Source organism: Oncorhynchus mykiss, chromosome 28 (genome assembly GCF_057628025.1).
Source record: "Oncorhynchus mykiss isolate SJ-2025 chromosome 28, ASM5762802v1, whole genome shotgun sequence".
Taxonomy (NCBI): Eukaryota; Metazoa; Chordata; class Actinopteri; order Salmoniformes; family Salmonidae; genus Oncorhynchus; species Oncorhynchus mykiss.
Window position 1 is genome coordinate 1,756,724 of NC_143049.1, and position 22,117 is coordinate 1,778,840.

The 22,117-nt window shown below is 42.7% G+C and overlaps 1 protein-coding gene across 5 annotated transcripts in view; it reads left to right on the forward strand.

Annotated features, from left to right (window-relative positions):
* Positions 1-22,117, forward strand: part of LOC110508311 (rho guanine nucleotide exchange factor 18) — a 40,492-nt gene that overhangs the window by 8,373 nt on the left and 10,002 nt on the right. Inside the window, exons 1-8 of one of the 5 annotated variants that reach the window (XM_021588737.3) lie at positions 8,925-9,165; positions 13,937-14,135; positions 14,286-14,426; positions 14,622-14,743; positions 14,911-15,021; positions 15,997-16,240; positions 16,457-16,711; positions 20,450-20,635. In XM_021588737.3, the coding sequence (XP_021444412.3) occupies positions 14,033-14,135; positions 14,286-14,426; positions 14,622-14,743; positions 14,911-15,021; positions 15,997-16,240; positions 16,457-16,711; positions 20,450-20,635 (1,162 nt within the window). In that variant the 5' untranslated portion in view covers positions 8,925-9,165; positions 13,937-14,032. Of the gene's footprint in view, positions 1-8,924; positions 9,216-13,936; positions 14,136-14,255; positions 14,427-14,621; positions 14,744-14,910; positions 15,022-15,996; positions 16,241-16,456; positions 16,712-20,449; positions 20,636-22,117 lie in introns of those variants that run through there. The other 4 variants (XM_021588738.3, XM_021588736.3, XM_090225766.1 and 1 more) reach the window with 4 other exon arrangements.

The following is a 22,117-nucleotide window of genomic DNA, read 5'->3' on the forward strand; positions in this document are numbered from 1 at the left end:
CTTTGGATGCAACTCAGCATTCTTTGTCCTCCAAACACGGCGAGTTGAGTTATCAAAAAGTTATATTTTGGTTTCATCTGACCATATGACATTCTCCCAATCTTCTTCTGGATCATCCAAATGCTCTCGAGCAAACTTCAGACGGGCCTGGACATGTACTGGCTTAAGCAGGGGGACACGTCTGGCACTGCAGGATTTGAGTCCCTGACGGCATAGTGTGTTACTGATGGTAGGCTTTGTTACTTTGGTCCCAGCTCTCTGCAGGTCATTCACTAGGTCCCCCCGTGTGGTTCTGGGATTTTTGCTCACCGTTCTTGTGATCATTTTGACCCCACGGGGTGAGATCTTGCGTGGAGCCCCAGATCGAGGGAGATTATCAGTGGTCTTGTATGTCTTCCATTTCCTAATAATTGCTCCCACAGCTGATTTTTTTCAAACCAAGCTGCTTACCTATTGCAGATTCAGTCTTCCCAGCCTGGTGCAGGTCTACAATTTGGTTTCTGCTGTCCTTTGACAGCTCTTTGGTCTTGGCCATAGTGGAGTTTGGAGTGTGACTGTTTGAGGTTGTGGACAGGTGTCTTTTATACTGATAACAAGTTCAAACAGGTGCCATTAATACAGGTAACGAGTGGAGGACAGAGGAGCCTCTTAAAGAAGAAGTTACAGGTCTGTGAGAGCCAGAAATCTTGCTTGTTTGTAGGTGACCAAATACTTATGTTCTACCATAATTTGCAAATAAAATCATTAAATATCCTACAATGTGATTTTCTGGATTTTTTTTCCTAATTTTGTCTGTCATAGTTGAAGTGTACCTATGATGAAAATTACAGGCCTCTCATCTTTTTAAGTGGGAGAACTTGCACAATTGGTGGCTGACTAAATACTTTTTCGCCCCACTGTATGTGTGTGACTAATACAATTTGATTTGATCCCTATGGTGAATCATGGTGGTGGCAGAATCATCCTGGGGGATGTTTTACAGCGTCAGGGACTGGGAGACTAGTCAGGATCGAGGGAAAGATGAATGGAGCAAAGTACAGAGAGATCCTTGATGAAAACCTGCTCCAGAGCGCACAGGACTTCATACTGGGGCAAAGGTTCACCTTCCAACAGGACAACGATCCTAAACACACAGCCAAGACAACACGGGAGTGGCTTCAGGACAAGTCTCCGAATGTCCTTGAGTGGCCCAGCCAGAGCCTGTAACAAAAAGTGGCAAAAGTCAAGGGCTCTGAATACTTTATGACTGCGACGAAATAGACTACTACAAAAGCTACAAGTACATATTGTGTTACTATAATTCAGCATTTATCATCCATAGTACACTTGAAACTAAATAAACCATTATCATCATTGAATCTTGGGACAGCTCTTTGCCATCTGCACTTGATACCAGTTGGGGTCCTATGTGACTCACTGGACATAGCTAGCTAGCTAAGATTAGCTAGCGTAGCTAACTGTGACTGTTAGCTAGCTACAGTAACTATGTTAACCAGGTGCTTTCTTGTCTAGTCTTAGCTAGACTACCAATGTTTTATAAACTAAAACACTAGCTACAGTTGAAGTCAGAAGTTTACATACACTTAGGTTGGAGTCATTAAAACTTGTTTTTCAACCACGCCACATATTTCTTGTTTTAACAAACTATTGTTTTGGGAAGTCTGTTAGGACATCTACTTTGTGCATGACACAAGTCATTTTTATTAGGATTGAATGTCAGGAATTGTGAAAAACTGAGTTTCAATGTATTTGGCTAAGGTGTATGTAAAGTTCCGACTTCAACTGTAGCTCAATTAACTATCTAATATCACACAGGATAGACACTAAATGTATTGACTTAGCTAGCTACCTCTGCTCTAACAGTTGGCTAAGATAGCTAGCTAATATTAATGTTATCTGATGTTAACGGAGAAACTTTGAAAACAACCATGACCATTCAAGAATCTAAGCAAACCACAACGTCCAAACTAATTACTACAAATACAAAAGCTACAATTACGTATTTTGAACTTTTTGTTATCTTCTCCGGCTGGCCTCGACTGTTAACCAACTGAGTGACTCTAATAACGACCGTTGGAAAGACAGACGCCGAGTCGGGCTCGAGCTGCAAAGCAGATGGCTCGAGCAGCAGAGGCAGCCGCTGCTGAATCGTGTGTTTTTGTTTTTGCTAGCTGCCTATTAAGGATACTTAAGCAACGATTGATGTTGGCAATTGATGATACATGTATGATGTTCAGTGGCAACCCGTCATCACTGGTGGGTCTCAAATTGTCATTTGAGACCCATATGTTTTGCTTCCTTTTCAGAAACATCCAAATGGAACTTGTTCTTGTAGTCAGGTGCAGTTAGAGCTGCCGCCGCTGAAAGATCAGTTTTCAGGAGTGCAAAAGCTGTTGAGGCTTCAGGCGTCCAGGCCAGGGGAGAATGTAGGTTCCTGGGTCCAGCATCACGCACTATTTCCCTCAGGGGTTCAGTTTTGGATGTGTGTGCCACCGATATGGAATCAGATGACAGCATTTGAGGGAACTTGATAGCAGAATAGGTGCATCCTGTGTCTTACCAGGAACTGATGGGGGACACCCTCAACTTCGCACATCATTGTTGGTTCAGTGTGCTGTTGAAAGTGTTGCCTCCCTTCTCCTGCCGTGGGTGGTGAGCATCTTCATGGCCAGGGCATGGCGTTCCCTGTCATACCTTGGAACTGTGGTTGGTTGTAATCTTGCTGTTGGTTGTAGTATAGATGAGGAGGGGGTCCTCCTCTTCCTCTCCCTCTTCCTCTTCCTCTCCATTGCTGTTGCTGCGGGGAGAGTGGTTTCATGCAATCTCTGGCAAAGTGACCGGGAATTCCACAGTTATAACACTGGTAGTTTCCCTTTCTGGGTGGTCCAGCGTAGGGGCCCCGTTGAGCCCATTGTGGCTGTTGTTGTTGCAGGATATACTGCTGTGGGGGAGGGTATTGGGTTGGTTGGGCCCCCCTAGAGGCAGTGAGTGAGGCTGCCTGCTGTTGGATCATTTGAGAGACCGTCTGTGCTACGATCTGAGTGATATCTGGCTGTTCCCGTTGGTCTTGAGTTTCTTCTGTAATCATTTGTTTTTTAGGTTTCTCACCTTTCTGTGCCTCTTTTAGTTGAAGCTTCAAGAGTTGAACTTGGAGGGACTGGACCTGGCTCTCAGCTCCCCCTCTTTCCTTGTTGTGTTGGGATACATGGTGGTGCACATGCATATTGAATTGGGTCAGAGGAAGTGCAATCAACCCCACTGTTCCTCTGAGTTTGGTTTTAACATCTCCAGGACACCCGTTCACACATGCTGAGTGTGGTATCAGTGTGATCGAATGGTTCTTCGTGGACCGATCTCCATGTGGTCTTAGCCCTGTCCAGGTATGCTGCAGGTTGCTCACCTGGGTTGATTGTAAAGGAGGATAAGGTGGCATGGTTTCTTTCTGTAGGGTATGCTCTCCGTAGAACTTCCCATAATCTGGTACGGAAGGGGTCTATGGGCAGTGTTGGGGCCCGCCATCCAAGGTCAGCTGCTGTCATGAGGGCCTCCATGGTTCCGTGGTCGGTGGCTCTTGCTAGAAGTGCTTTCATGTCTCCTAGGCAGAGTTGCAGGCCTGACGTAAGTGTCTGCAGTTGAAGTAGCCACGCTGAAGCTCCCCCATGTAAGCTAGGCATCTGTTCCATCAAGGTTGTTAAATCAGTCATTTTCCAGGGCTGGTACTCCAAAGTGTGTGCATCACCTGGTGTCGGTCGCAGGGTGTACTGTCCTGCCATCTCCTGCTCTCGCTCTCTTCTATCAGCAATTCTGGAGGACCGACGGAGTGTTTCGGACCCCATTGATTCGGTAACTTCGGTTACTGTTCCTCTCATTATGCCTTCCACACGGAAGGCTCCCTCTCTGTTGTTATCTTGGTTAGCTATAAGCTCCCTGAGTTCCTTAGCCCGAGCTATTAATGATTGCAGCAGCTCCTGCATCCTAGTCACGTTTGGAGCTTCCATCGGAGCTGGGGTGAGCACCATGTCAATTTCTTCTTCGTTTTCAATATCCATGTTCTGATGACTGTCCTCCCTATCCGTCCGATAGAAGTGGTTTGAATCTAATCTTGTTTGTAGGTGTCCTCTGGTTTCAGAGGTGAGAGAGTTCACAGAGGAGCATTGCGGCCTCCGTTCCTGGGGGAGGCCTCCTGCGCCTGGAGTCCCAGTTTCGAGCTGTTCACATACAATATGGCCACCCGTTATCCCCAGTGTCATTTCCCCTTTTAACTCCCCTTGCTGTACTCTCAGAACTGGAGCCTGTATTGCGGGAGGTGCCCTGGACAGGAATGGGTTGTTACCGTGGAATGGGTTGTGTGACGGGCTCCGGTGATTTTGTCCCTTTGAGTATGGCGGGGGCTGAACTGCCTCCATTGTCAATTTTGGATATAGTGAGGAAGAAGCGGCCTCAGGGGGAGCCGTGGGTAAGTTTTCAGGCGGGGCTTTCTCTCTGTCTCTCGTGCCTATTTTTTTGAACATGTGTTTCTTGTTTCTCTCCGTCTCACTCGCTTTTGCCTGCTCTACTGCATCCTCTAGCTCTTTCTGCATACCTTGGAGTTCCCCCCATGTAGGGGGTCCTCCGCTAAAGTAACCCGCTTGTGTCCATTTTAGCCGTATTCCTTTCCACACTTTCTCCACTTTCTCATACTGTTCTTTACCTCCCGCTCTATCAATCATACTCTGATCTAAATATTCATTGAATTTGAGTTTGGGCGTGGTGGCTGCAGACATTTTATCTAATTTGCTGATATTGTGTATAATGCGTTATCTAGGTTTTTTCAGTCCTTACTATGTGGTGTTTATTTCTATCGTTGTATGCTTAGCCCGTCCCTGGTCGAGACCAGGGATGTACTGTGGAGCTGACTCAGACTTCTCCCATGCGCCCCCACCCTCGCACAGAAAGATCTTATCAGTAACCTGGTGGCATTCACGTGTGTGCTTCTCCGGCATGTAATTTGAATTTGTTCAGCGATTTGTTTAGGTATTTTCTAGAAATGATTCGGCGATTTCCTTTTGGAACAATATATCAGTGAATATATGCGGTTCTATAACAATTGTCAGAGTAATTCTAGCTCTGTAGGAAATATAGATAGAAATTTAGACAACTAAAAGTTGTTCAGTGAATTATTTAAATACTTTCTGCAAATAATTCAGTAACTTCCTTTTGGAACTTATATCAGTAAATTCAAGCGATTCTATAACAATTGTCAGAACAATTTTAACACTTTAGGCAATACCAGCAGAATTGAGAAACTGAAAATCAGTGTTAGCCCGGCCGCTGTGAATCAAAGCGTCACGTTGATTCGACTATTGGGTGGCTAGGCTATCAGCACGAGTGCATAATAGCCCAGTTACGTAACTTATCCTGGCGGTTACTCCACAACAAACGTTTCTCTCAATTTAATTTCTCCGGTCTCAAAATCGTGGAACGTCAACTCTAGTTCATACGTTTTCTCAATACTACATTCATTCGTACAAAATTCACATTGAATTTCCAACATCCATAATTGTGTCCTTTACATGTTAAAACACAGCCTCTGCTTAACCTCACCTCTATCAGATTTCAGAACAAACAGGGTTCCGAAGGAATTTAACACATTGGTCAATCACAATTCACACATTCCTATTAAAATAACTCCTCAATACTACATTCATTCGTACGAAATTCACATTGAATTTCCAACATCCATAATTGTGTCCTTTACATGTTAAAACACAGCCTCTATTTAACGTCACCTCTATACACAACCTAATATATTTATAATTAGGACAGTTTTCTATGCAGATTTCAGAACAAATAGGGTCCCGAAGGAATTTAACACATTGGTCAATCACAATTCATACATTCCTATTAAAATAACTCAGTATAAGCCAATTAGAAAAAATAAAACAAGCAAAACAAGATCTCTTTGATCAATGCCTTAGGTTCTTATGTAAAAATAATTTGGCAACGATTCATACTCACGCTCAGTACTTTCTGATCAAAATTTGGTTTAGACTATAATACAATATGCAGATTTCGATTTACCAGGCTCTGCTTACCTTTTAAGTAGAGCGCTCTGATCAGGTTTCCTGAGGCAAGACGAATGGTTGTGGTAGTTGTACTACCGGTCACTCTTCCATCAGATTTTGAGCCGCTGATTTGTCTCGCCTCTCACACCAACTTATCATAGATCGAATTCAGGAATAACCATCCTCTGCTACCAAGTTCTGTTGATGTTCAATTACTGGAGAGTTGAGACCAAATCACGGACGCTGGACAGAGTGGATTTCAGTTGTAACAAAAGGCAGTTTTAATGAGTCAAAAGATATCTTGTCCTGCCGTTTTACGTGCACGGACCTAGTTCATATAACTCATTAAGTGAGTCAGGTGAAAAAGGGACCTAGACATTGGTCACAGCAGATTTTATACATAGAATGATGTAGGTGGAGTCTTGTCGTGGTGGTCTTCTGACTGGTCCTGAAGAGTTGGAGGCGGGCCTGCTCCAGCCAGAGCAGGAGCCTCATTGGTGCACAGCATAGTCTTGTTCTGAGCACCCGACCAGTAGAGGGGGTTGAGATGTGTGTTTATACAAGGAGATATTTGTGTGTCTGGAAATCTGATACAGGAGAGCAGAGGGGGTCGTGAAAGAAGAGAACAGAGGGGGTCAGTTTTATGGCTGGGTGTATGTGTTCTTGCGATGGAATGTCTTTGTTTCCTGGGGTGGTAAGACAACAGAGCTGAGGGGGGGTAGTTTTATTGCTGGGTGAGTGAGCTGGTTCCTGTTTTAGCAGGGGTAAGTAAGATGACTTGAGTCAGACGGTTTGGCTTGGCGCTGTATAATATATGAGCTATGTGTATGAATGTTTACATATATATGTATATGACAAATGTAAAAAAAAACGTGTTAATAAAGCTGCATACAAACATGTCTCTTTTTTGCTCTTGAGTAAGGCAGCTCAAAAATGCAGGTTTCAGCCTAGCTCAGTGCTTTTTGTGATGGTGGGGCAGCCAGCGGAAAATACACAGCGTAGGGGTTGGTAATGTTCTCTAGTTGCACCGTGATTGGCTCAGTGTTCTGTCACGCATGGGGACACTACTTCACTGCAAAATCTACAGGGAGAACTCCAAAATTCAAGCCCCTTGGGTGCTGCCATAGATTTACATTAGAAGTGCCCATCCAAGAAGGCTCAAGGTAATTGGTAAAATGACATCAAATCACATATCTACCGTAGCTTTGATTGGACTGATCATGTCAACATCATATTTTCAAAATCTTAGCTAGCAAGCTAGTCAAGCAGTCATCATCATGAATCAAGTCGACAATCTACTGGCAAACCCTTTTCATTTCTTGTCATATGAAGAGAAATTAGAGATAAAACGTATTGGTGCTCATCGGCTTTTGGACATAAACATTACACAACAAGTTGGAAATCGCAAATTCAACAATGAGTGGATTGGATGAAATCAGTGGCTAACTGCAAGCGTTGCAGAGGAATCACTATTTTGCTACACCTGCCTGCTACTCGGTGGAGAGGGTGTGTGGTCCAAGTCTGGGATTAACGGTCTCTTTTCCAAGTTTAACAGGATAAGCATTCACACGCAATACCATCGGCCAGAAAAGGTTGAATACATTGGCCATGCTGTCAATCCAGCATTACTTCTGCCGCGTTCAAAACAACTGGAAACTCGAAACTGGGAAATCTCAGACTTCAGTAAGTTCACGACAACTGGGAACTCGGAAAAGAATGAGCTCAGACTGGGAAAATACGTTTTGAAAGGTCATCCAACTCAGAATTGCAAGTCAGGAACTCTGGCCTCTTTCTAGAGCTCTGACCTGAAGATCAGTGACATCATGATTCAACCATGTTTTTATCTGAGTTCCCAGTTGTCTTGAATAGACCATAAACTGTATGTTGTGCTGTAGCTGTTAGTAGCCCATGTGCCTCACCCTAATAATTTGGTCCCTTTTCCCTCAACTTAGCCCACTGTTCTGACTTGGTGGTGCACATGTAGCCTATGGCCTGTTTTAGATGAATGTAATCATTGAATATGGTAAGAGCTTTCATTGTCTGCTTATATGCCTCATTTATCTTACGGCTCTGACTTGGTGTACAGGGAGAATACTGTAAGAACGGCCCATGTTCTGAATTCTGTCGCTGTACATTTCAAAGGTGCTAAACAAATAGTTATTGACTACGTCCATCTTAGCTCGCTCATTGCTTTATTTGAAATTACGGATTGCATCTTATCCGCTCATCGTTACCATATGCCATAATTTGTACATCTCAATTGTCAGTAAAAAACACATTTGTTTTTAAGCAAGTCAGCCATGTTTTAAAAATGCAGTAAATTAGTCTGAATGCACTGTTTCGCTGGCAGAGAAGGCTATGTTGATAGCCAGGTATGGCGGTGGTATGGATTCACTCCATGGTGATGAAAAGAAAGTAGGTCCTAGCAGTTTGTGGGCACCGTTTGTCACCGTTATAGTCCACTGAATGTATTGTTTAGTGTTGTGTGTAGTGGCTTTGCTGGCATGCATTAAAAAAATATATGTTGAGATTGCCTCACCAAAATGTACATGCTAAAATCGCCACTGGTAGCAACCTAACCATTATGAAACTTATATTTGATCAAATAAACCTTATATGTAGCAAATTAGCATTTACATGTTTTGTTGACCACATTCGACCCTCATTAACCTCCATACAAAGATTCCTCACTTCGTGGTCTTATTTTCGAGGGCAGAATAACCCTCCAGTTTTGCCTCTTTCTCTGGTTGCGTTTAACTATTAAACGAACGACTCCCAGAATGCATTGAGAAGGTAGGATAACATAAAGAATGATAGAGGCTTCTAGTTGCCAAAATAATATTTTAGCATGGGCAGTGCCAATGAGGGCTTTCACCTATTTAATGTTGTCAGCTCGGTGGGACTTGCAACTTCATTGGCTGAACTCTCCTGGTGACCCTGTTGGCGTCATTGTCCAACCAGGTAATCAGGAAGGATCCGCCAATCGTGAAGAAGAAAATCACAGACGCTATAAAGGCACAGATACAAAGTGTCCTCTATCTATCTCTATGTAGGAAACGGCACAGGCTCGTACACGCAAACGCTGTCGATGCTATCCGGGATCCTTAGCAGCTGATACAAAGTAACAACATTTTTACTACAGTTTGCGCTGGAATTAGTTCGAGGGTGGGGGTAAGAATTTATCGAGACTATCGGGTTGATGTCATATTTTATAGTTTTATTTCACGGGGAAATGAAATACTTCTTGTTGACTTAGTCAGGTCAGGTGTTACAGCCTATGTGGACCTGGCAAATGAATGTTGCTAGGTTGGTTGGGTCGCCATAAAAACGTTACATTGCAATGATCCCAGTAACGACATGTATTTGACGTACTGAAATGAAATGCTTTACAAACATATGCCTTGTAGCCTTCAAACTTAAATTCCTACCTCAATGCAATATTTGCTCAAAATAAGCTGTTGAAAGTCATTCAAGTCACTTGGATGTTATCTGTTGTCAAACTAAGATGTTGAATATCCATCTCTCTCCAAGACATCAAAGTGTAAACGTTAACAGACACCCACTTGTACCTATTTATCTACACATTTCTCACCACTACTGAAATTAACACCTGCCATTCACACTCGGGGCTATTCCCTGTTAGGGAGTGAAAAGGTTCTAAACCTCAGTGGCTGTGTTTAAAACAGTACATTACATTAGAAAGACAGATCATCATGGATCCCTGTTAGAAGATCTGACAGGGGTCACTATCACCTCTCAGATAGAAACTAAACATGGGACACTGTTGAGCAAGCTACCTATATGGTGTGTGTGTGGGGGGGGGGGGCGCATTAGTGAGGCTGTATTCTGTATTTTTCAGTTTGTCCATGCAGAACCCCTGATGGGAGTAGGTCACATGATTATAAGTAGGCCTAGCTAGCTGTGCTGGAGCTCACACTCTCTCACACACACACACCACTCACATAATTTTCCTCCAACCCAAGGATTTAGACTCTCGCATGAGAATTCACCTCCACAGTCCACAAACGCACGCACAGAGCGAGAGAGCAAAAGGGAGAGAAATATACTTTAGCTATTTCCTGTTAATGAGTAAACAGTGTGTCAAGGCCCCTACCCTGTGGACATCATGAAGGGAGCATGTTGAACATTTGCTAGTGGCAGTGTACTGACTAATGTTTTACAGGCAGTCAGTGTTGTAGTGGAGTATTTTTTTTATTTTGCATTACATTCGTTTACAGTTTTTTTTCTGGGAGAATGCATTGAAAGTAGAGAAAGCGTTAATCTATTGATACTGCGTTCACCTGCCGGGATACTTGGCTGACCTGTATTTCACGCTCCACACCCCCTCTCCCCTCCTCCCCTTTCCTCCCAGGTCAGTATGGGGAAGTGTAAAACTTACATTCCTAAATGGCACCCTATTCCCTATGTAGTGCATTACTTGTATGGGCCCTGATCAAAAGTAGTGCACCATGTAGGGAATAGGGTGCCTCTTCTTGACTCTCTGTGTAGTGTACTGTAGGAGGAAGCTGTGTCCTGTCTGTTGTGTACTTAACAGGTGAGCCAGAGACTGTAGCGACAGAAGGGTGTGTGAACTGTGTCTTTAGTACCCAGCTGTGTGAACTAAGCCACACACACACACACACACACACATGCAGCCAGTGGGTTACTTTACTCTATGGCACATACTCCTGTCTGTATGTTTCGGCCAGCCTTGGTGTCACTAGGCTGTCACTGGTGTGTGTGTGTGTCCACCCACCCACCCAGTAGAGAGAGATCTTTGAGCTACAGTGGTTGGACATATAAGACCAAACTTGCTCTGAGGCCCATACATACTGATGGTGTACTGACATAACCCTTTCTCCATCCATTTTAGCATGACATATGCTTATGAATGTTTTTTTATTAATATATTTATGCCTTATAAAGGATCTATGAAGGCTTCATGAAGTTGATAGCATATTTTATTTCAATGCAATTTAGTTGATGGAGTCAGTTCACAACTGTGACCGTTAGGTCTATGCTATGATACTAATGAACATCAATCAAGTTCGTAGGAGCATGTCAAATTGGGTCTCAAATTAAAGCTAAGAGACTATTAGAAAACTTAGAAAACATCTACAGTACCAGAAAAAGTCAAGGTTTTAGAAATGCATTAAAACACAATGATGTTGAAGACCCCTGACAAGTTATATTAACACTTTTTAATATTTAGTTTTGGAGAATTTTTTTGCCTCTTGTAAGTTTAAGAAATATTGCCTTCTGCCTCGAAATTCCGTTACCAAAACAACACATCTTAAAGATATTTTTTTTATTTCTCTCCCTCATGAAGAGGGAGGATAATGAACATACACAGAAGTAACAAGTAAAGATAGACCTATCAATTAGTGTTTTTACTGATATCAATTTTATGTATTAAGTGATTAAAACTCAAAATTCCGTTACCAAATCAGTAACGGGATTTCTAAAAAATCGCTATCGGAATTTCTGCAATTTAATTTGTTACAATGGGAAATCATAGTTGTCACAAACCACAGTTGGGTTCACATATTTGGATAGTACAGTAGAGTACAATAAAGTATAGTACAGTACAGTAGAGCACACTGAGCTGAATTCACTAATGTATTGTGCTCTACTCTACTTTACTGAACTCTACTGTTCTGTACTGTGCTCTACTGTGCTGTACTTTGATGTCCAAACTTGCAGTGGTGGAAAAAGTACCCAATTGTCATACTTGAGTATAAGTAAATATACCTTAATAGAAAATGACTAAAGTAAAAGTAAAAATTACCCAGTAAAATACGGGTTTTAAATATACTTAAGTATCAAAAGTATAAATAATTTCAAATTCCTTACATAAAGTAAACCATTTTCTTGTTTTTTAGCCAGGGGAACAGGTGAACACTCCAACACTGAGACTTAATTTACAGATAGCCAGGGTCACACTCCAACACTCAGAAATAATTTACAGATAGCCAGGGGCACACACCAACACTGACATAATTTACAGATAGCCAGGGGTACACTCCAACACTCAGACATAATTCATAAACGAAGCTTGTGTGTTTAGTGAGTCCGCCAGATTAGAGGCAGTAGAGATGACCAGGGATGTTCTCTTGATAAGTCTGTGAATTGGACAATTTTCCTGTCCTGCTAAGCATTCAAAATGTAACAAGTACTTTGGTTGTCAGGGAAATGTATGGAGGAAATGTATATCATTTTCTTTAGGAATATAGTGAAGTAAAAGTTACCCCCAAAAACTACTTAAGTAGTACTTTAAAGTATTTTTACTTAAGTACTTTACACCACTGCAAACTTGTGAAACATAGATGACTAGGATTACTTCAGATTTGATTACCCCAATTCTGTTACTGGGTGTAAATCCTCTTCACTTACTGTAGTTCAATAACCAAAAATGTTTTTTTTCAAAGTCAATGTATCATGCCATAGCTGATACCCCATTCTTTCTGCAGACATCGTGGAATCCTAATTTGAAAAACGTGGACACAAAAAACTGAGGGAGATTTTACTGAAATTCAGTATAAATTGTTAAAATGATTCATTGTGCATAGAGTTGTATGGGTTGTTAAACTTTGAAATCAATATTTTTTGTGTGGCGTACTTTTCAATAAAAAAAAAAAGAGAGAGAAAAAAGAGAGAGAAAAAGAGTCTCGGTGCAAGTTCTTTATCATGGAATTGCCCCCTGCTCTCTTGTGTGAATTGCCCCCTGCTCTCCCTGCCATGTGTGTTGTCAGTGAGCTCGTCTGACTAGGGCTGTGGTGCTGTAATTGTGTCAAACCAGCTTTCTTTCCTTTCCACACCACAGGCTTTGTTTCTGTTCTGTAATAGAAAATAGTCTTTGTCAGGATTCAACACGATCTAATCCTCTCTTCTTGTTTGGGGTATTTTCAGGCTTTTGATCGTTTCAAGGAACGGTAGAAATAGTCTAGAATGTCATTGTGTGCTCTAGCCTTAAGATTTCCCTTCACTGGAACTATGGGGCAGCCCCAGAGCTACTCCTCCTACACCAAACTTTACAGTTGATACTATGTGTTTGGGCAGGTAGCATTCACCAAACCCAGATTAGTCCGTCGGACTGCCAGATGGTGAAGCGTGATTCATCACTCCAGAGAACGCGTTTCCACTGCTCCAGAGTAAAATGGTGGCGAGCTTTACACTACTCCAGCCAACGCTTGGCATTGCGCATGGTGATCTTAGGCTTGTGTGCGGCTGCTCGGCCATGGAAACCCATTTCTTGAAGTTCCTGACGAACAGTTGTTGTGCTGAGGTTTCTTCCAGAATAATTTTAGAACTCGGTAGTGAGTGTTGCAAGCGCTACACGCTTCAGCATTTGGCGGTCCCGTTCTGCGAGCTTGTGTGGCCTACCACTTTGTGGCTGAGCCGTTATTGCTCCTTGATGTTTCCACTTCAAAATAATAGCTCTTACAGTTGACCATGGCAGCTCTAGCATGGCAGAAATGTTATGAACTGTCTTGTTGGAAAGGCTGCATCCTATGATGGTGCCACATTAAAAGTCACTGTGCTCTTCAGTATGGGCAATTCTACTGCCAATGTTTGTCTATGGAGATTGCATGGCGGTGTGCCCGATTTTTATACACCTGTCAGCAATGGGTGTGGCTGAAATGACCGAATCCACTCATTTGAAGGGGTGTCCACAATTGTTTTGTGTATATCTAATCTAAAATCAGTTTAAACATCTAAAATTATAGTAGGCCACAACAAACAAAACACTGTCTTTACATGAAACCAAACTTCCAGTACCGTATACGGTATTGTGACCTGGCCAGGTTATTTCTCATTAGCTTTACAAATGAGCAATTAAATAACAAAACACAATGTAATACAAATGCAATCTCTCTCCTCCCTCCATCCAGCAATCCTGTATACAGGTTCCATCCCCCAGGCTCCCATGGCCTCCCAATGGCCTTGGACCCATCATCCTGACTTTTAACCCCCACATACTGTAACACATGGATAACCTGGATGCTGTCAGAGGACTTTCTCCTCGATCCCCTCCTCCCGAGGACTCTGTGTCCCTCTCTTCGTCCAGCACCGACATCATCAACTTAGAAGGTACAGGATCAGAGAGTCAGCTACGCTACAGTAGTTGCAGTAGTTAGTCCTGTATGTGTTATTGTACCTGCCTTATGTTTGTTGTGTGTTATTGTGACACTTTGTTTTGTGTGTGTCTAGATGTCCATTAAGCTGTGTGTGTGTGTGTAGATGGCCACTACAGTGCCCTGCTAGCGGAGTTGGAGGCTGATGCTCAGGACCTAGAGGGAGAGTCCTGGAGTGTCTCTGTGGACCAGCAGTACATAAAGAGGCTACACAAAGACGCTATAAAGAGACAAGATGTCATCTATGGTAAGACTATAGCTGGGGTAGCTGATCTTATCATTAAAGAACTGATTTGGGTGATGATGATAACCATTGCTACAATTATGTTGATGACTTTATAACAGTAATAATGATGCCGATGGTACTAACTTTAATAATAAGCATAAGCATAATTATAATGCTGTGTGTGTGTGTGTGTGTGTGTGTGTGTGTGTGTGTCAGAGTTGATCCAGACTGAGCTGCACCACATGCGGACCTTAAAGCTGCTGCTGAGTGTGTACCAGTATGAGCTGAGACGCAACCTACAGATGGAGGAGACTAGGCTGGACAGGATGTTCCCTCAGGTAACACATGGAGAGATGGGGAGAGAGTGCGAGAGATCGGAGACTGAGCCTTCAGATGAAGGAGCATAAGCTGGACTGGATGTTCCCTCCGGTGACTTCATCTCCTGCTTAAAACCAATAGGTGTGTATTACATGTACAGTAATCATTTCCTTTACTCTTCCATCAGATGGACAGCCTGCTGCACATCCACCAACACTTCCTGTGGTGTCTTAGAGACTGCCGCGACGGACAGAATCACTACACAGTCACACAGCTGGGAGCTATACTCATCAACCAGGTAGGAACCATTACACCCTTACACAGACGGGTAGGAACCATTACACAGTCACACAGTTGGGAGACGTACCCATCAACCAGGTAGGAACCATTACACAAACAGGTAGGAACCATTACACAGTCGCACAGTTGGGAGACATAATCATCAACCAGGTGAAAACCATTACACTGTCACACAGACAGGTATGAACCATTACACTGTTACACAAACAGGTAGCAACCATTAATTACACTGTTACACAGAAGGGTAGGAACCACTGCACTGTAACACAGACAGGTAGGAACCATTACACAGTCACACAGACCAGGGGAAAACGACTACCACCTCTCATTTAAGCCATGGAAGTTGAAGGCCGACCCCGGTACTACAGGCATTGTTAGCAAAAAACATGATCCCCAATTTTAGTGAATGGATAAAAGGGCAATCTTCGTGAAGACAATCAAAGTACCAATAATTGCTTCTAATACACCAGATGTATCTTCGAACCGATTATTTTAAAATCGCACACAGAATAAGTTATTTTTGTTGATTTTGTTAATTTTGTTGCTAATGGCAGCCTGCAGTACCCAGGTCCGCCTTCATCTTGAGTTAATGAATGTGTAGGGCAGCTGAGCTAGCCTGCAACTTCACTTCCTGGAGTAGCTGAAACTGCGCAAGTTGTCTCCACGAGACGCCATCTTAACCGACCTAATTTGGCTTCAATGCGCTATTGAGTCTTCACATAGGAATGGTTTCACATGACTGATGGCTTGGTCCATTCATATATACAGTCATTGAAACAGACATGTAGTAACCATTACACTGTAACACAAACAGGTAGGAGCCATTACACTGTCACACAGCTGGGAGATATACTGATTCTGAGAAAGCATTCTCAAGAAATCATGACTCTCTCTGTACTATCCCTTTGTCATATATTGAGTCATACCTGATGCTTGTTGTTTACCTAATCATCATGATGATGTGGTGGTGTAGTTTTCAGGTGAGATGGGAGAGAGGATGAAGGAGAGCTATGGAGACTGCTGCAGTCACCACACAGATGCTGTCAGCTTCTACAAAGAACAGCTACAGAACAACAAGAAGTTCCAGAACTTGATTACGAAAATCGGTCGGTTGTCCATCGTGCGGCAGTTAGGAGTCCCAGAATGTATTCTGTTGGTGACTCAGCGGCTCGCAAAGTACCCCTTTCTGGTCGAACGCATTCTACAGAACACTGATGGTAACTAACAGACTTCGTTAGGTAACTGAATGCCTTTAAGGTGGGCTCAGGTGGGCAAGGATGCATATATCTTTGCACTATCAGCCCCCAGGCCCAGCATGCTTGTTAACTGCGCTGTTCACAAATTAAATTTGATTTTACTTCCTGAATTGACTGAATTTAATTGGAATGAACCCAAACCCAATCCTCTACTCTCATCCCATCTTCTCCCATCAGCTGACAGTGAGGAGCACGATGCCCTGGCCCAAGCCCTGGTTCTGATCAGAGAGACCATCTCTGCTGTGGACTCTCAGGTCCATGACTATGAGAGGGCCTCTTGGTTGAGAGACATAGGCAGAAGTTTGGAACCTCATTCCCGCGGCAGGCTGAAGGATGGAAGGGTGTTGAAGAGAGAGGACCTGGCAGTGGGGTCCAGAAACCTGCTCCATGAGGGGACTGTCAACTGGCAGGCAGCCAACAGATGGCTGAAAGGTGATTTAAAAAGAAATAGTCAAATCCAAAATTATTGGCATCCTTGATAAAGATCAGCAAAAAACTGTATCAAATAAATAATACATATACTGAGCTATATTGTAAGCAAAAACAATATTTTACATGTAAAAAATTTTCTCTCAAAAAGATTGGGGTCAAAATTATTTGCACCCCTGTTTTCGGAATCTTTCCAGATCCTTGATATCCTTAATCTGCGCTTGTAGACTGCCCAAACACAGGTTTTCACCGTGATTCAAGTCCGGAGACTGAGATGCCCAATGCAAAATGTTGATTTTGTGGTCAATTAACCACTTACTTGGGGTTATTGTCTTGCTGGAAGATCTGCTTTCGGCCAAGTTTCAGCCTCCTGGCAGAGGCCACCAGGCTAAAATGACCTGGTACTGGGTAAAGTTCATGAGTTGACCTTAAATATATTCTCTGGTACTTTTGTATACTTTTTAGCCAGTAGTTCTGAAAGTAGTGTCCACGAGCCAAAAGTGTACAGTTACAGTGAAGTATTGGGACAGTGACACATTTGTTGTTTTGGCTCTGTACAGTCGTGGCCAAAGGTTTTGTGAATGACACAAATATGCATTTTCAGTCTGCTGCCTCAGTTTGTATGATGGCAATTTGCATATACTCCAGAATGTTATGAAGAGTGATCAGATGAATTGCAGTTAATTGCAATGTCCCTATTTGCCATGCAAATGAACTGAATCCCCCAAAAACATTGCCACAAAAAGACCAGCTGACCATCATGTCAGTGATTCTCTCGCTAACACGGGTGTGAGTGTTGACGAGGACAAGGCTGGAGATCACTCGGTCATGCTGATTGAGTTCGAATAACAGACTGGAAGCTTCAAAAGGAGGGTGGTGCTTGGAATCATTGTTCGTCCTCTGCCAACCATGGTTACCTGCAAGGAAACACGTGCCATCATCATTGCTTTGCACAAAAAAGGTCTTCACAGGCAAGGATATTGCTGCCAGGAAGATTGCATCTAAATCAACCATTTATCGGATCACCAATAACTTAAAGGAGAGCGATTCAATTGTGGTGAAGAAGGCTTCAGTGCACCCAAGAAAGTCCAGCAAGCGCCAGGACCGTCTCCTAAAGTTGATTCAGCTGCGGGATCGGGGCACCACCAGTACAGAGCTTGCTCAGGAATGGCAGCAGGCAGGTGTGAGTGCATCTGCACGCACAGTGAGGCGAAGACTTTTGGAGGATGGCCTGGTGTCAAGAAGGGCAGCAAAGAAGCCACTTCTCTCCAGGTAAAACACCAGGGACAGACTGATATTCTGCAAAAGGTACAGGGATTGGACTGCTGAGGACTTGGGTAAAGTCATTTTCTCTGAATATCCTTTCTGATTGTTTGGGGCATCCAGAAAAAAGCTTGTCCGGAGAAGACAAGGTGAGAGCTACCATCAGTCCTGTGTCATGCCAACAGTAAAGCATCCTGAGACCATTCATGTGTGGGGTTGCTTCTCAGCCAAGGGAGTGGGCTCACTCACAATTTCGCCTAAGAACACAGCCATGAATAAAGAATGGTACCAACACATCCTCCGAGAGCAACTTCTCCCAACCATCCAGGAACAGTTTGGTGACGAACAATGCCTTTTCCAGCATGTTGGAGCACCTTGCCATAAGGAAAAAGTGTTAACTATGTGGCTCGGGGAACAAAACATCAATATTTTGGGTCCATGGCCAGGAAACTCCCTAGATCGTAATCCCATTGAGAACTTGTGGTCAATCCTCAAGAGGCGGGTGGACAAACAAAAACCCATCAATTCTGACAAACTCCAAGCATTGATTATGCAAGAATGGGCTGCCATCAGTGTGTGGCCCAGAGGTCTTGAAAAAGAAAGGTCAACACTGCAAATATTGACTCTTTGCATCAACTTCATGTAATTGTCAATAAAGGCCTTTGACACTTGTGAAATGCTTGTAATTATACTTCAGTATTCCATAGTAACATCTGAAAAAAATATCTAAAGACACTGAAGCAGCAAAATCTGTGGAAATTAATATTTTTGTGATTCTCAAAACATTTGGCCACGACTGTACTCTAGCATTTTGGATTTGAAATGACACAATGAAAACGAGGTTAAAGTGCAGACTGTCAGCTTTAATTTGAGGGTATCTTCATCCATATCGGGTGAACCCTTTAGAAATTACAGCACTTGTTGTACATAGTTCCCCCATTTTAGGGGACTAAAAGTATTGGGACATATTCACTTGTATGTGTATTAAAGTAGTAAAAGGTTAAGCATTTAGTCCCATATTCAAAGCACGCAATCACTACATCTAGCTTGTGACTACAAATTTGTTGGATGCATTTGCTGTTTGTTTTTGTTGTGTTTGTGTTTTGTAACCAATATAAATGAATGATTCATAATGTATTGTCATTTAGTGTCACTTTTATTGTAAATAAAAATAGAATATGTTTCTAAACACTCCTAAATTAGTGCGGGGACTCCCGTGATTACGGATCATCTTTAATGAAGTGTGAATAATGATGAGTGACAAAGTTACAGACGCACAAATATCATACCCCCTCAAAAGCATGTCTTGGGGGTTTGATATTTGTGCGTCTAACTTTCTCACTCATCATTATTCACAATTCATTCAGGATTATCCATAATCATGGTAGCATCCACATTAATGTAGAAGTGTTTAGAAACATTATATTCTTATTTACAAAAAGGTGACTCCAAAATGACACAATACATTATGAATCATTCCTTTCTATTGTGCATAATCTGAAACACAACCAAAACCAACAGCAAATGCATCCATCAAATGTGTAGAGTCACAAGCTTGATCTAGTCATTGTGTGCTATGAATATGGGACCAAATACTAAACTTTTTATTACTTTAATACACAGGAATTTGTCCCAATCCTTTTGGTCCACTAAAATGGGGGGACTATTTACAAAAAGTGCTGTAATTTCTAAACCGTTGACCCCATATCTGTCATTCTGCCCCTGAACAGGCAGTTAACCCACTGTTCCTAGGCCGTCATTGAAAATAAGAATTTGTTCTTAACTGACTTGCCTAGTTAAATAAAGGTATAAATAAAAATATGGATTAAAATCCCCTCAAATTAAAACTGACAGTCTACACTTTAACCCCATAGTCATTGTATAATTTCAAAGTGCTGGAGTACAGAGCTAAAACAACAACAAATGTGTCACTGTCCCAGTACTTTTGAAGCTCACTCTATGTGCACCAAGTCATTGCTCTCGCTCTGTGTGTGCATCTTGCTAGCTGTCACTCAAATAGCGAGGGGCTGAAGCTCATTTGGCTGAAACTTGAATTGCTAAGGGCATTGGCCAGTGTGGGGTTTATTTATGCTCGTGCATCCTTATTTTGACGCCAAACCCACCACTGGTGTGCGTGGCCAAAGAGATCTATTTTCATGTTTTCATAACACTGGTTCCAATGCCGTTTGGCATCCAAGTGCCAACTCCAGGCGTTTAGATTTGTCGGATGACATGAAAATAGAACTCTTTGGCCACGCACTCGGTGGAGGAGCAGCTGTACAGTGAACAGGAGGAGGCCAGGCTAAACCAGAGACTTCCAAGGTAAAAGACACAACCCATACCAGCTCTACCCGATCGCTTCAAAATGTCCTCAATAACAGCTGCCTGCAACTCCCATTGTCAGGTCATATGGAATATATGTGTGTGTATCTGTAGGTCTGTTTTTTTTCTGACCATAGAATCTGTGTGTGTCTCCAGGGAGTCTATGTATGAAGGATGCCCAGATCATGCAGAGCCTGACAGAGAAGCTGCGTATGTTTGCTGACATGGCGGAGGCTGTAACAGGGCTGGAAGATGTAGCTAATCACTCTCGTCTGCTGCTCCGCAGTGACGACTTAGACCCCCAGCAGGGGGAGACACTGCTCAAGGGGGCCATCACTGAGGGTAAGTTTGTATGACAAATGCACCCCTAGACCTTATGCAATTGTGGAGATCTGAGAGGATTTGATAGGTTAAAGCAATATTGTAATAGCTCCACCGTCACCTCTGATAGGCTGGCCTTGGTACTCCTGCTAGGTCTGATAATAGGGAACTTAACCCTTTTCTTTAGTAAATCTGATATACAGTTGAAGCCAGAAGTTTACATACACCTTAGCCAAATACATTTACACTCAGTTTTTCACAATTCCTGACATTTAATTCTAGTAAAAATTCCCTGTTTTATGTCAGTTAAGATCACCAATTTATTTAAAGAATGTGAAATGTCAGAATAATAGTAGAGAGAATGATTTATTTCAGCTTTTATTTCTTTTATCACATTCCCAGTGGGTCAGAAGTTTACATACACTCAATTAGTATTTGGTAGCATTGCCTTTAAATTGTGACAAACGTTTCGGGTAGCCTTCCATAAGCTTCCCACAATAAGTTGGGTGAAGGTTGGCCCATTCCTCCTGACAAAGCTGGTGTAACTGAGTCAGGTTTGTAGGCCTCCTTGCTCGCACACACTTTTTCAGTTCTGCCCACGACTTTTCTATGGGATTGAGGTTAGGGCTTTGTGATGGCCACTCCAATACCTTGATTTTGTTGTCCTTAAGCCATTTTGCCACAACTTTGGAAGTATGCTTGGGGTCATTGTCCATTTGGAAGACCCATTTGCGACCAAGCTTTAATTTCCTGACTGATGTCTTGAGATGTTGCTTCAATATATCCACATACATTTCCATCCTCATGATATTTTGTGAAGTGTACCAGACCCTCCTGCAGCAAAGCACCCCACAACATGATGCTGCCACCCCCGTGCTTCACGGTTGGGATGGTGTTCTACGGCTTGCAAGCCTCTCCCTTTTTCCTCCAAACACAACGATGGTGATTATGGCCAAACAGTTCTATTTTTGTTTCATCAGATGAGAGGACATTTCTCCAAAAAGTATGCTCTTTGTCCCCATGTGCAGCTGCAAACTGTGGTCTGGCATTTTTATGGCGGTTTTGGAGCAGTGGCTTCTTCTTTGCTGATATCGATATCGGACTCGTTTTACTGTGGATATAGACCATTTTTTGTACCTGTTTCCTCCAGCATCTTCACAAGGTTCTTTGCGGTTGTTCTGGGATTGATTTGCACTTTTCTCACCAAAGTACATTCATCTCGAGGAGACAGAACGCGTCTCCTTCCTGAGCGGTATGACAGCTGCATGGTCCCATGGTGTTTACACTTGCGTACTATTGTTTGTACAGATGAACGTGGTACCTTCAAGCGTTTGGAAATTGCTCCCAAGGATGAACTAGACTTGTGGAGGTCTACAATGTCTTTTCGGAGGTCTTGGCTGATTTCTTTTGATTGTTAACAAGAAATGTGTGGAGTGGTTGAAAAACTAGATGTAATGACTCCCACCTAAGTGTATGTAAACTTCCAACTTGAATTGTGAATAC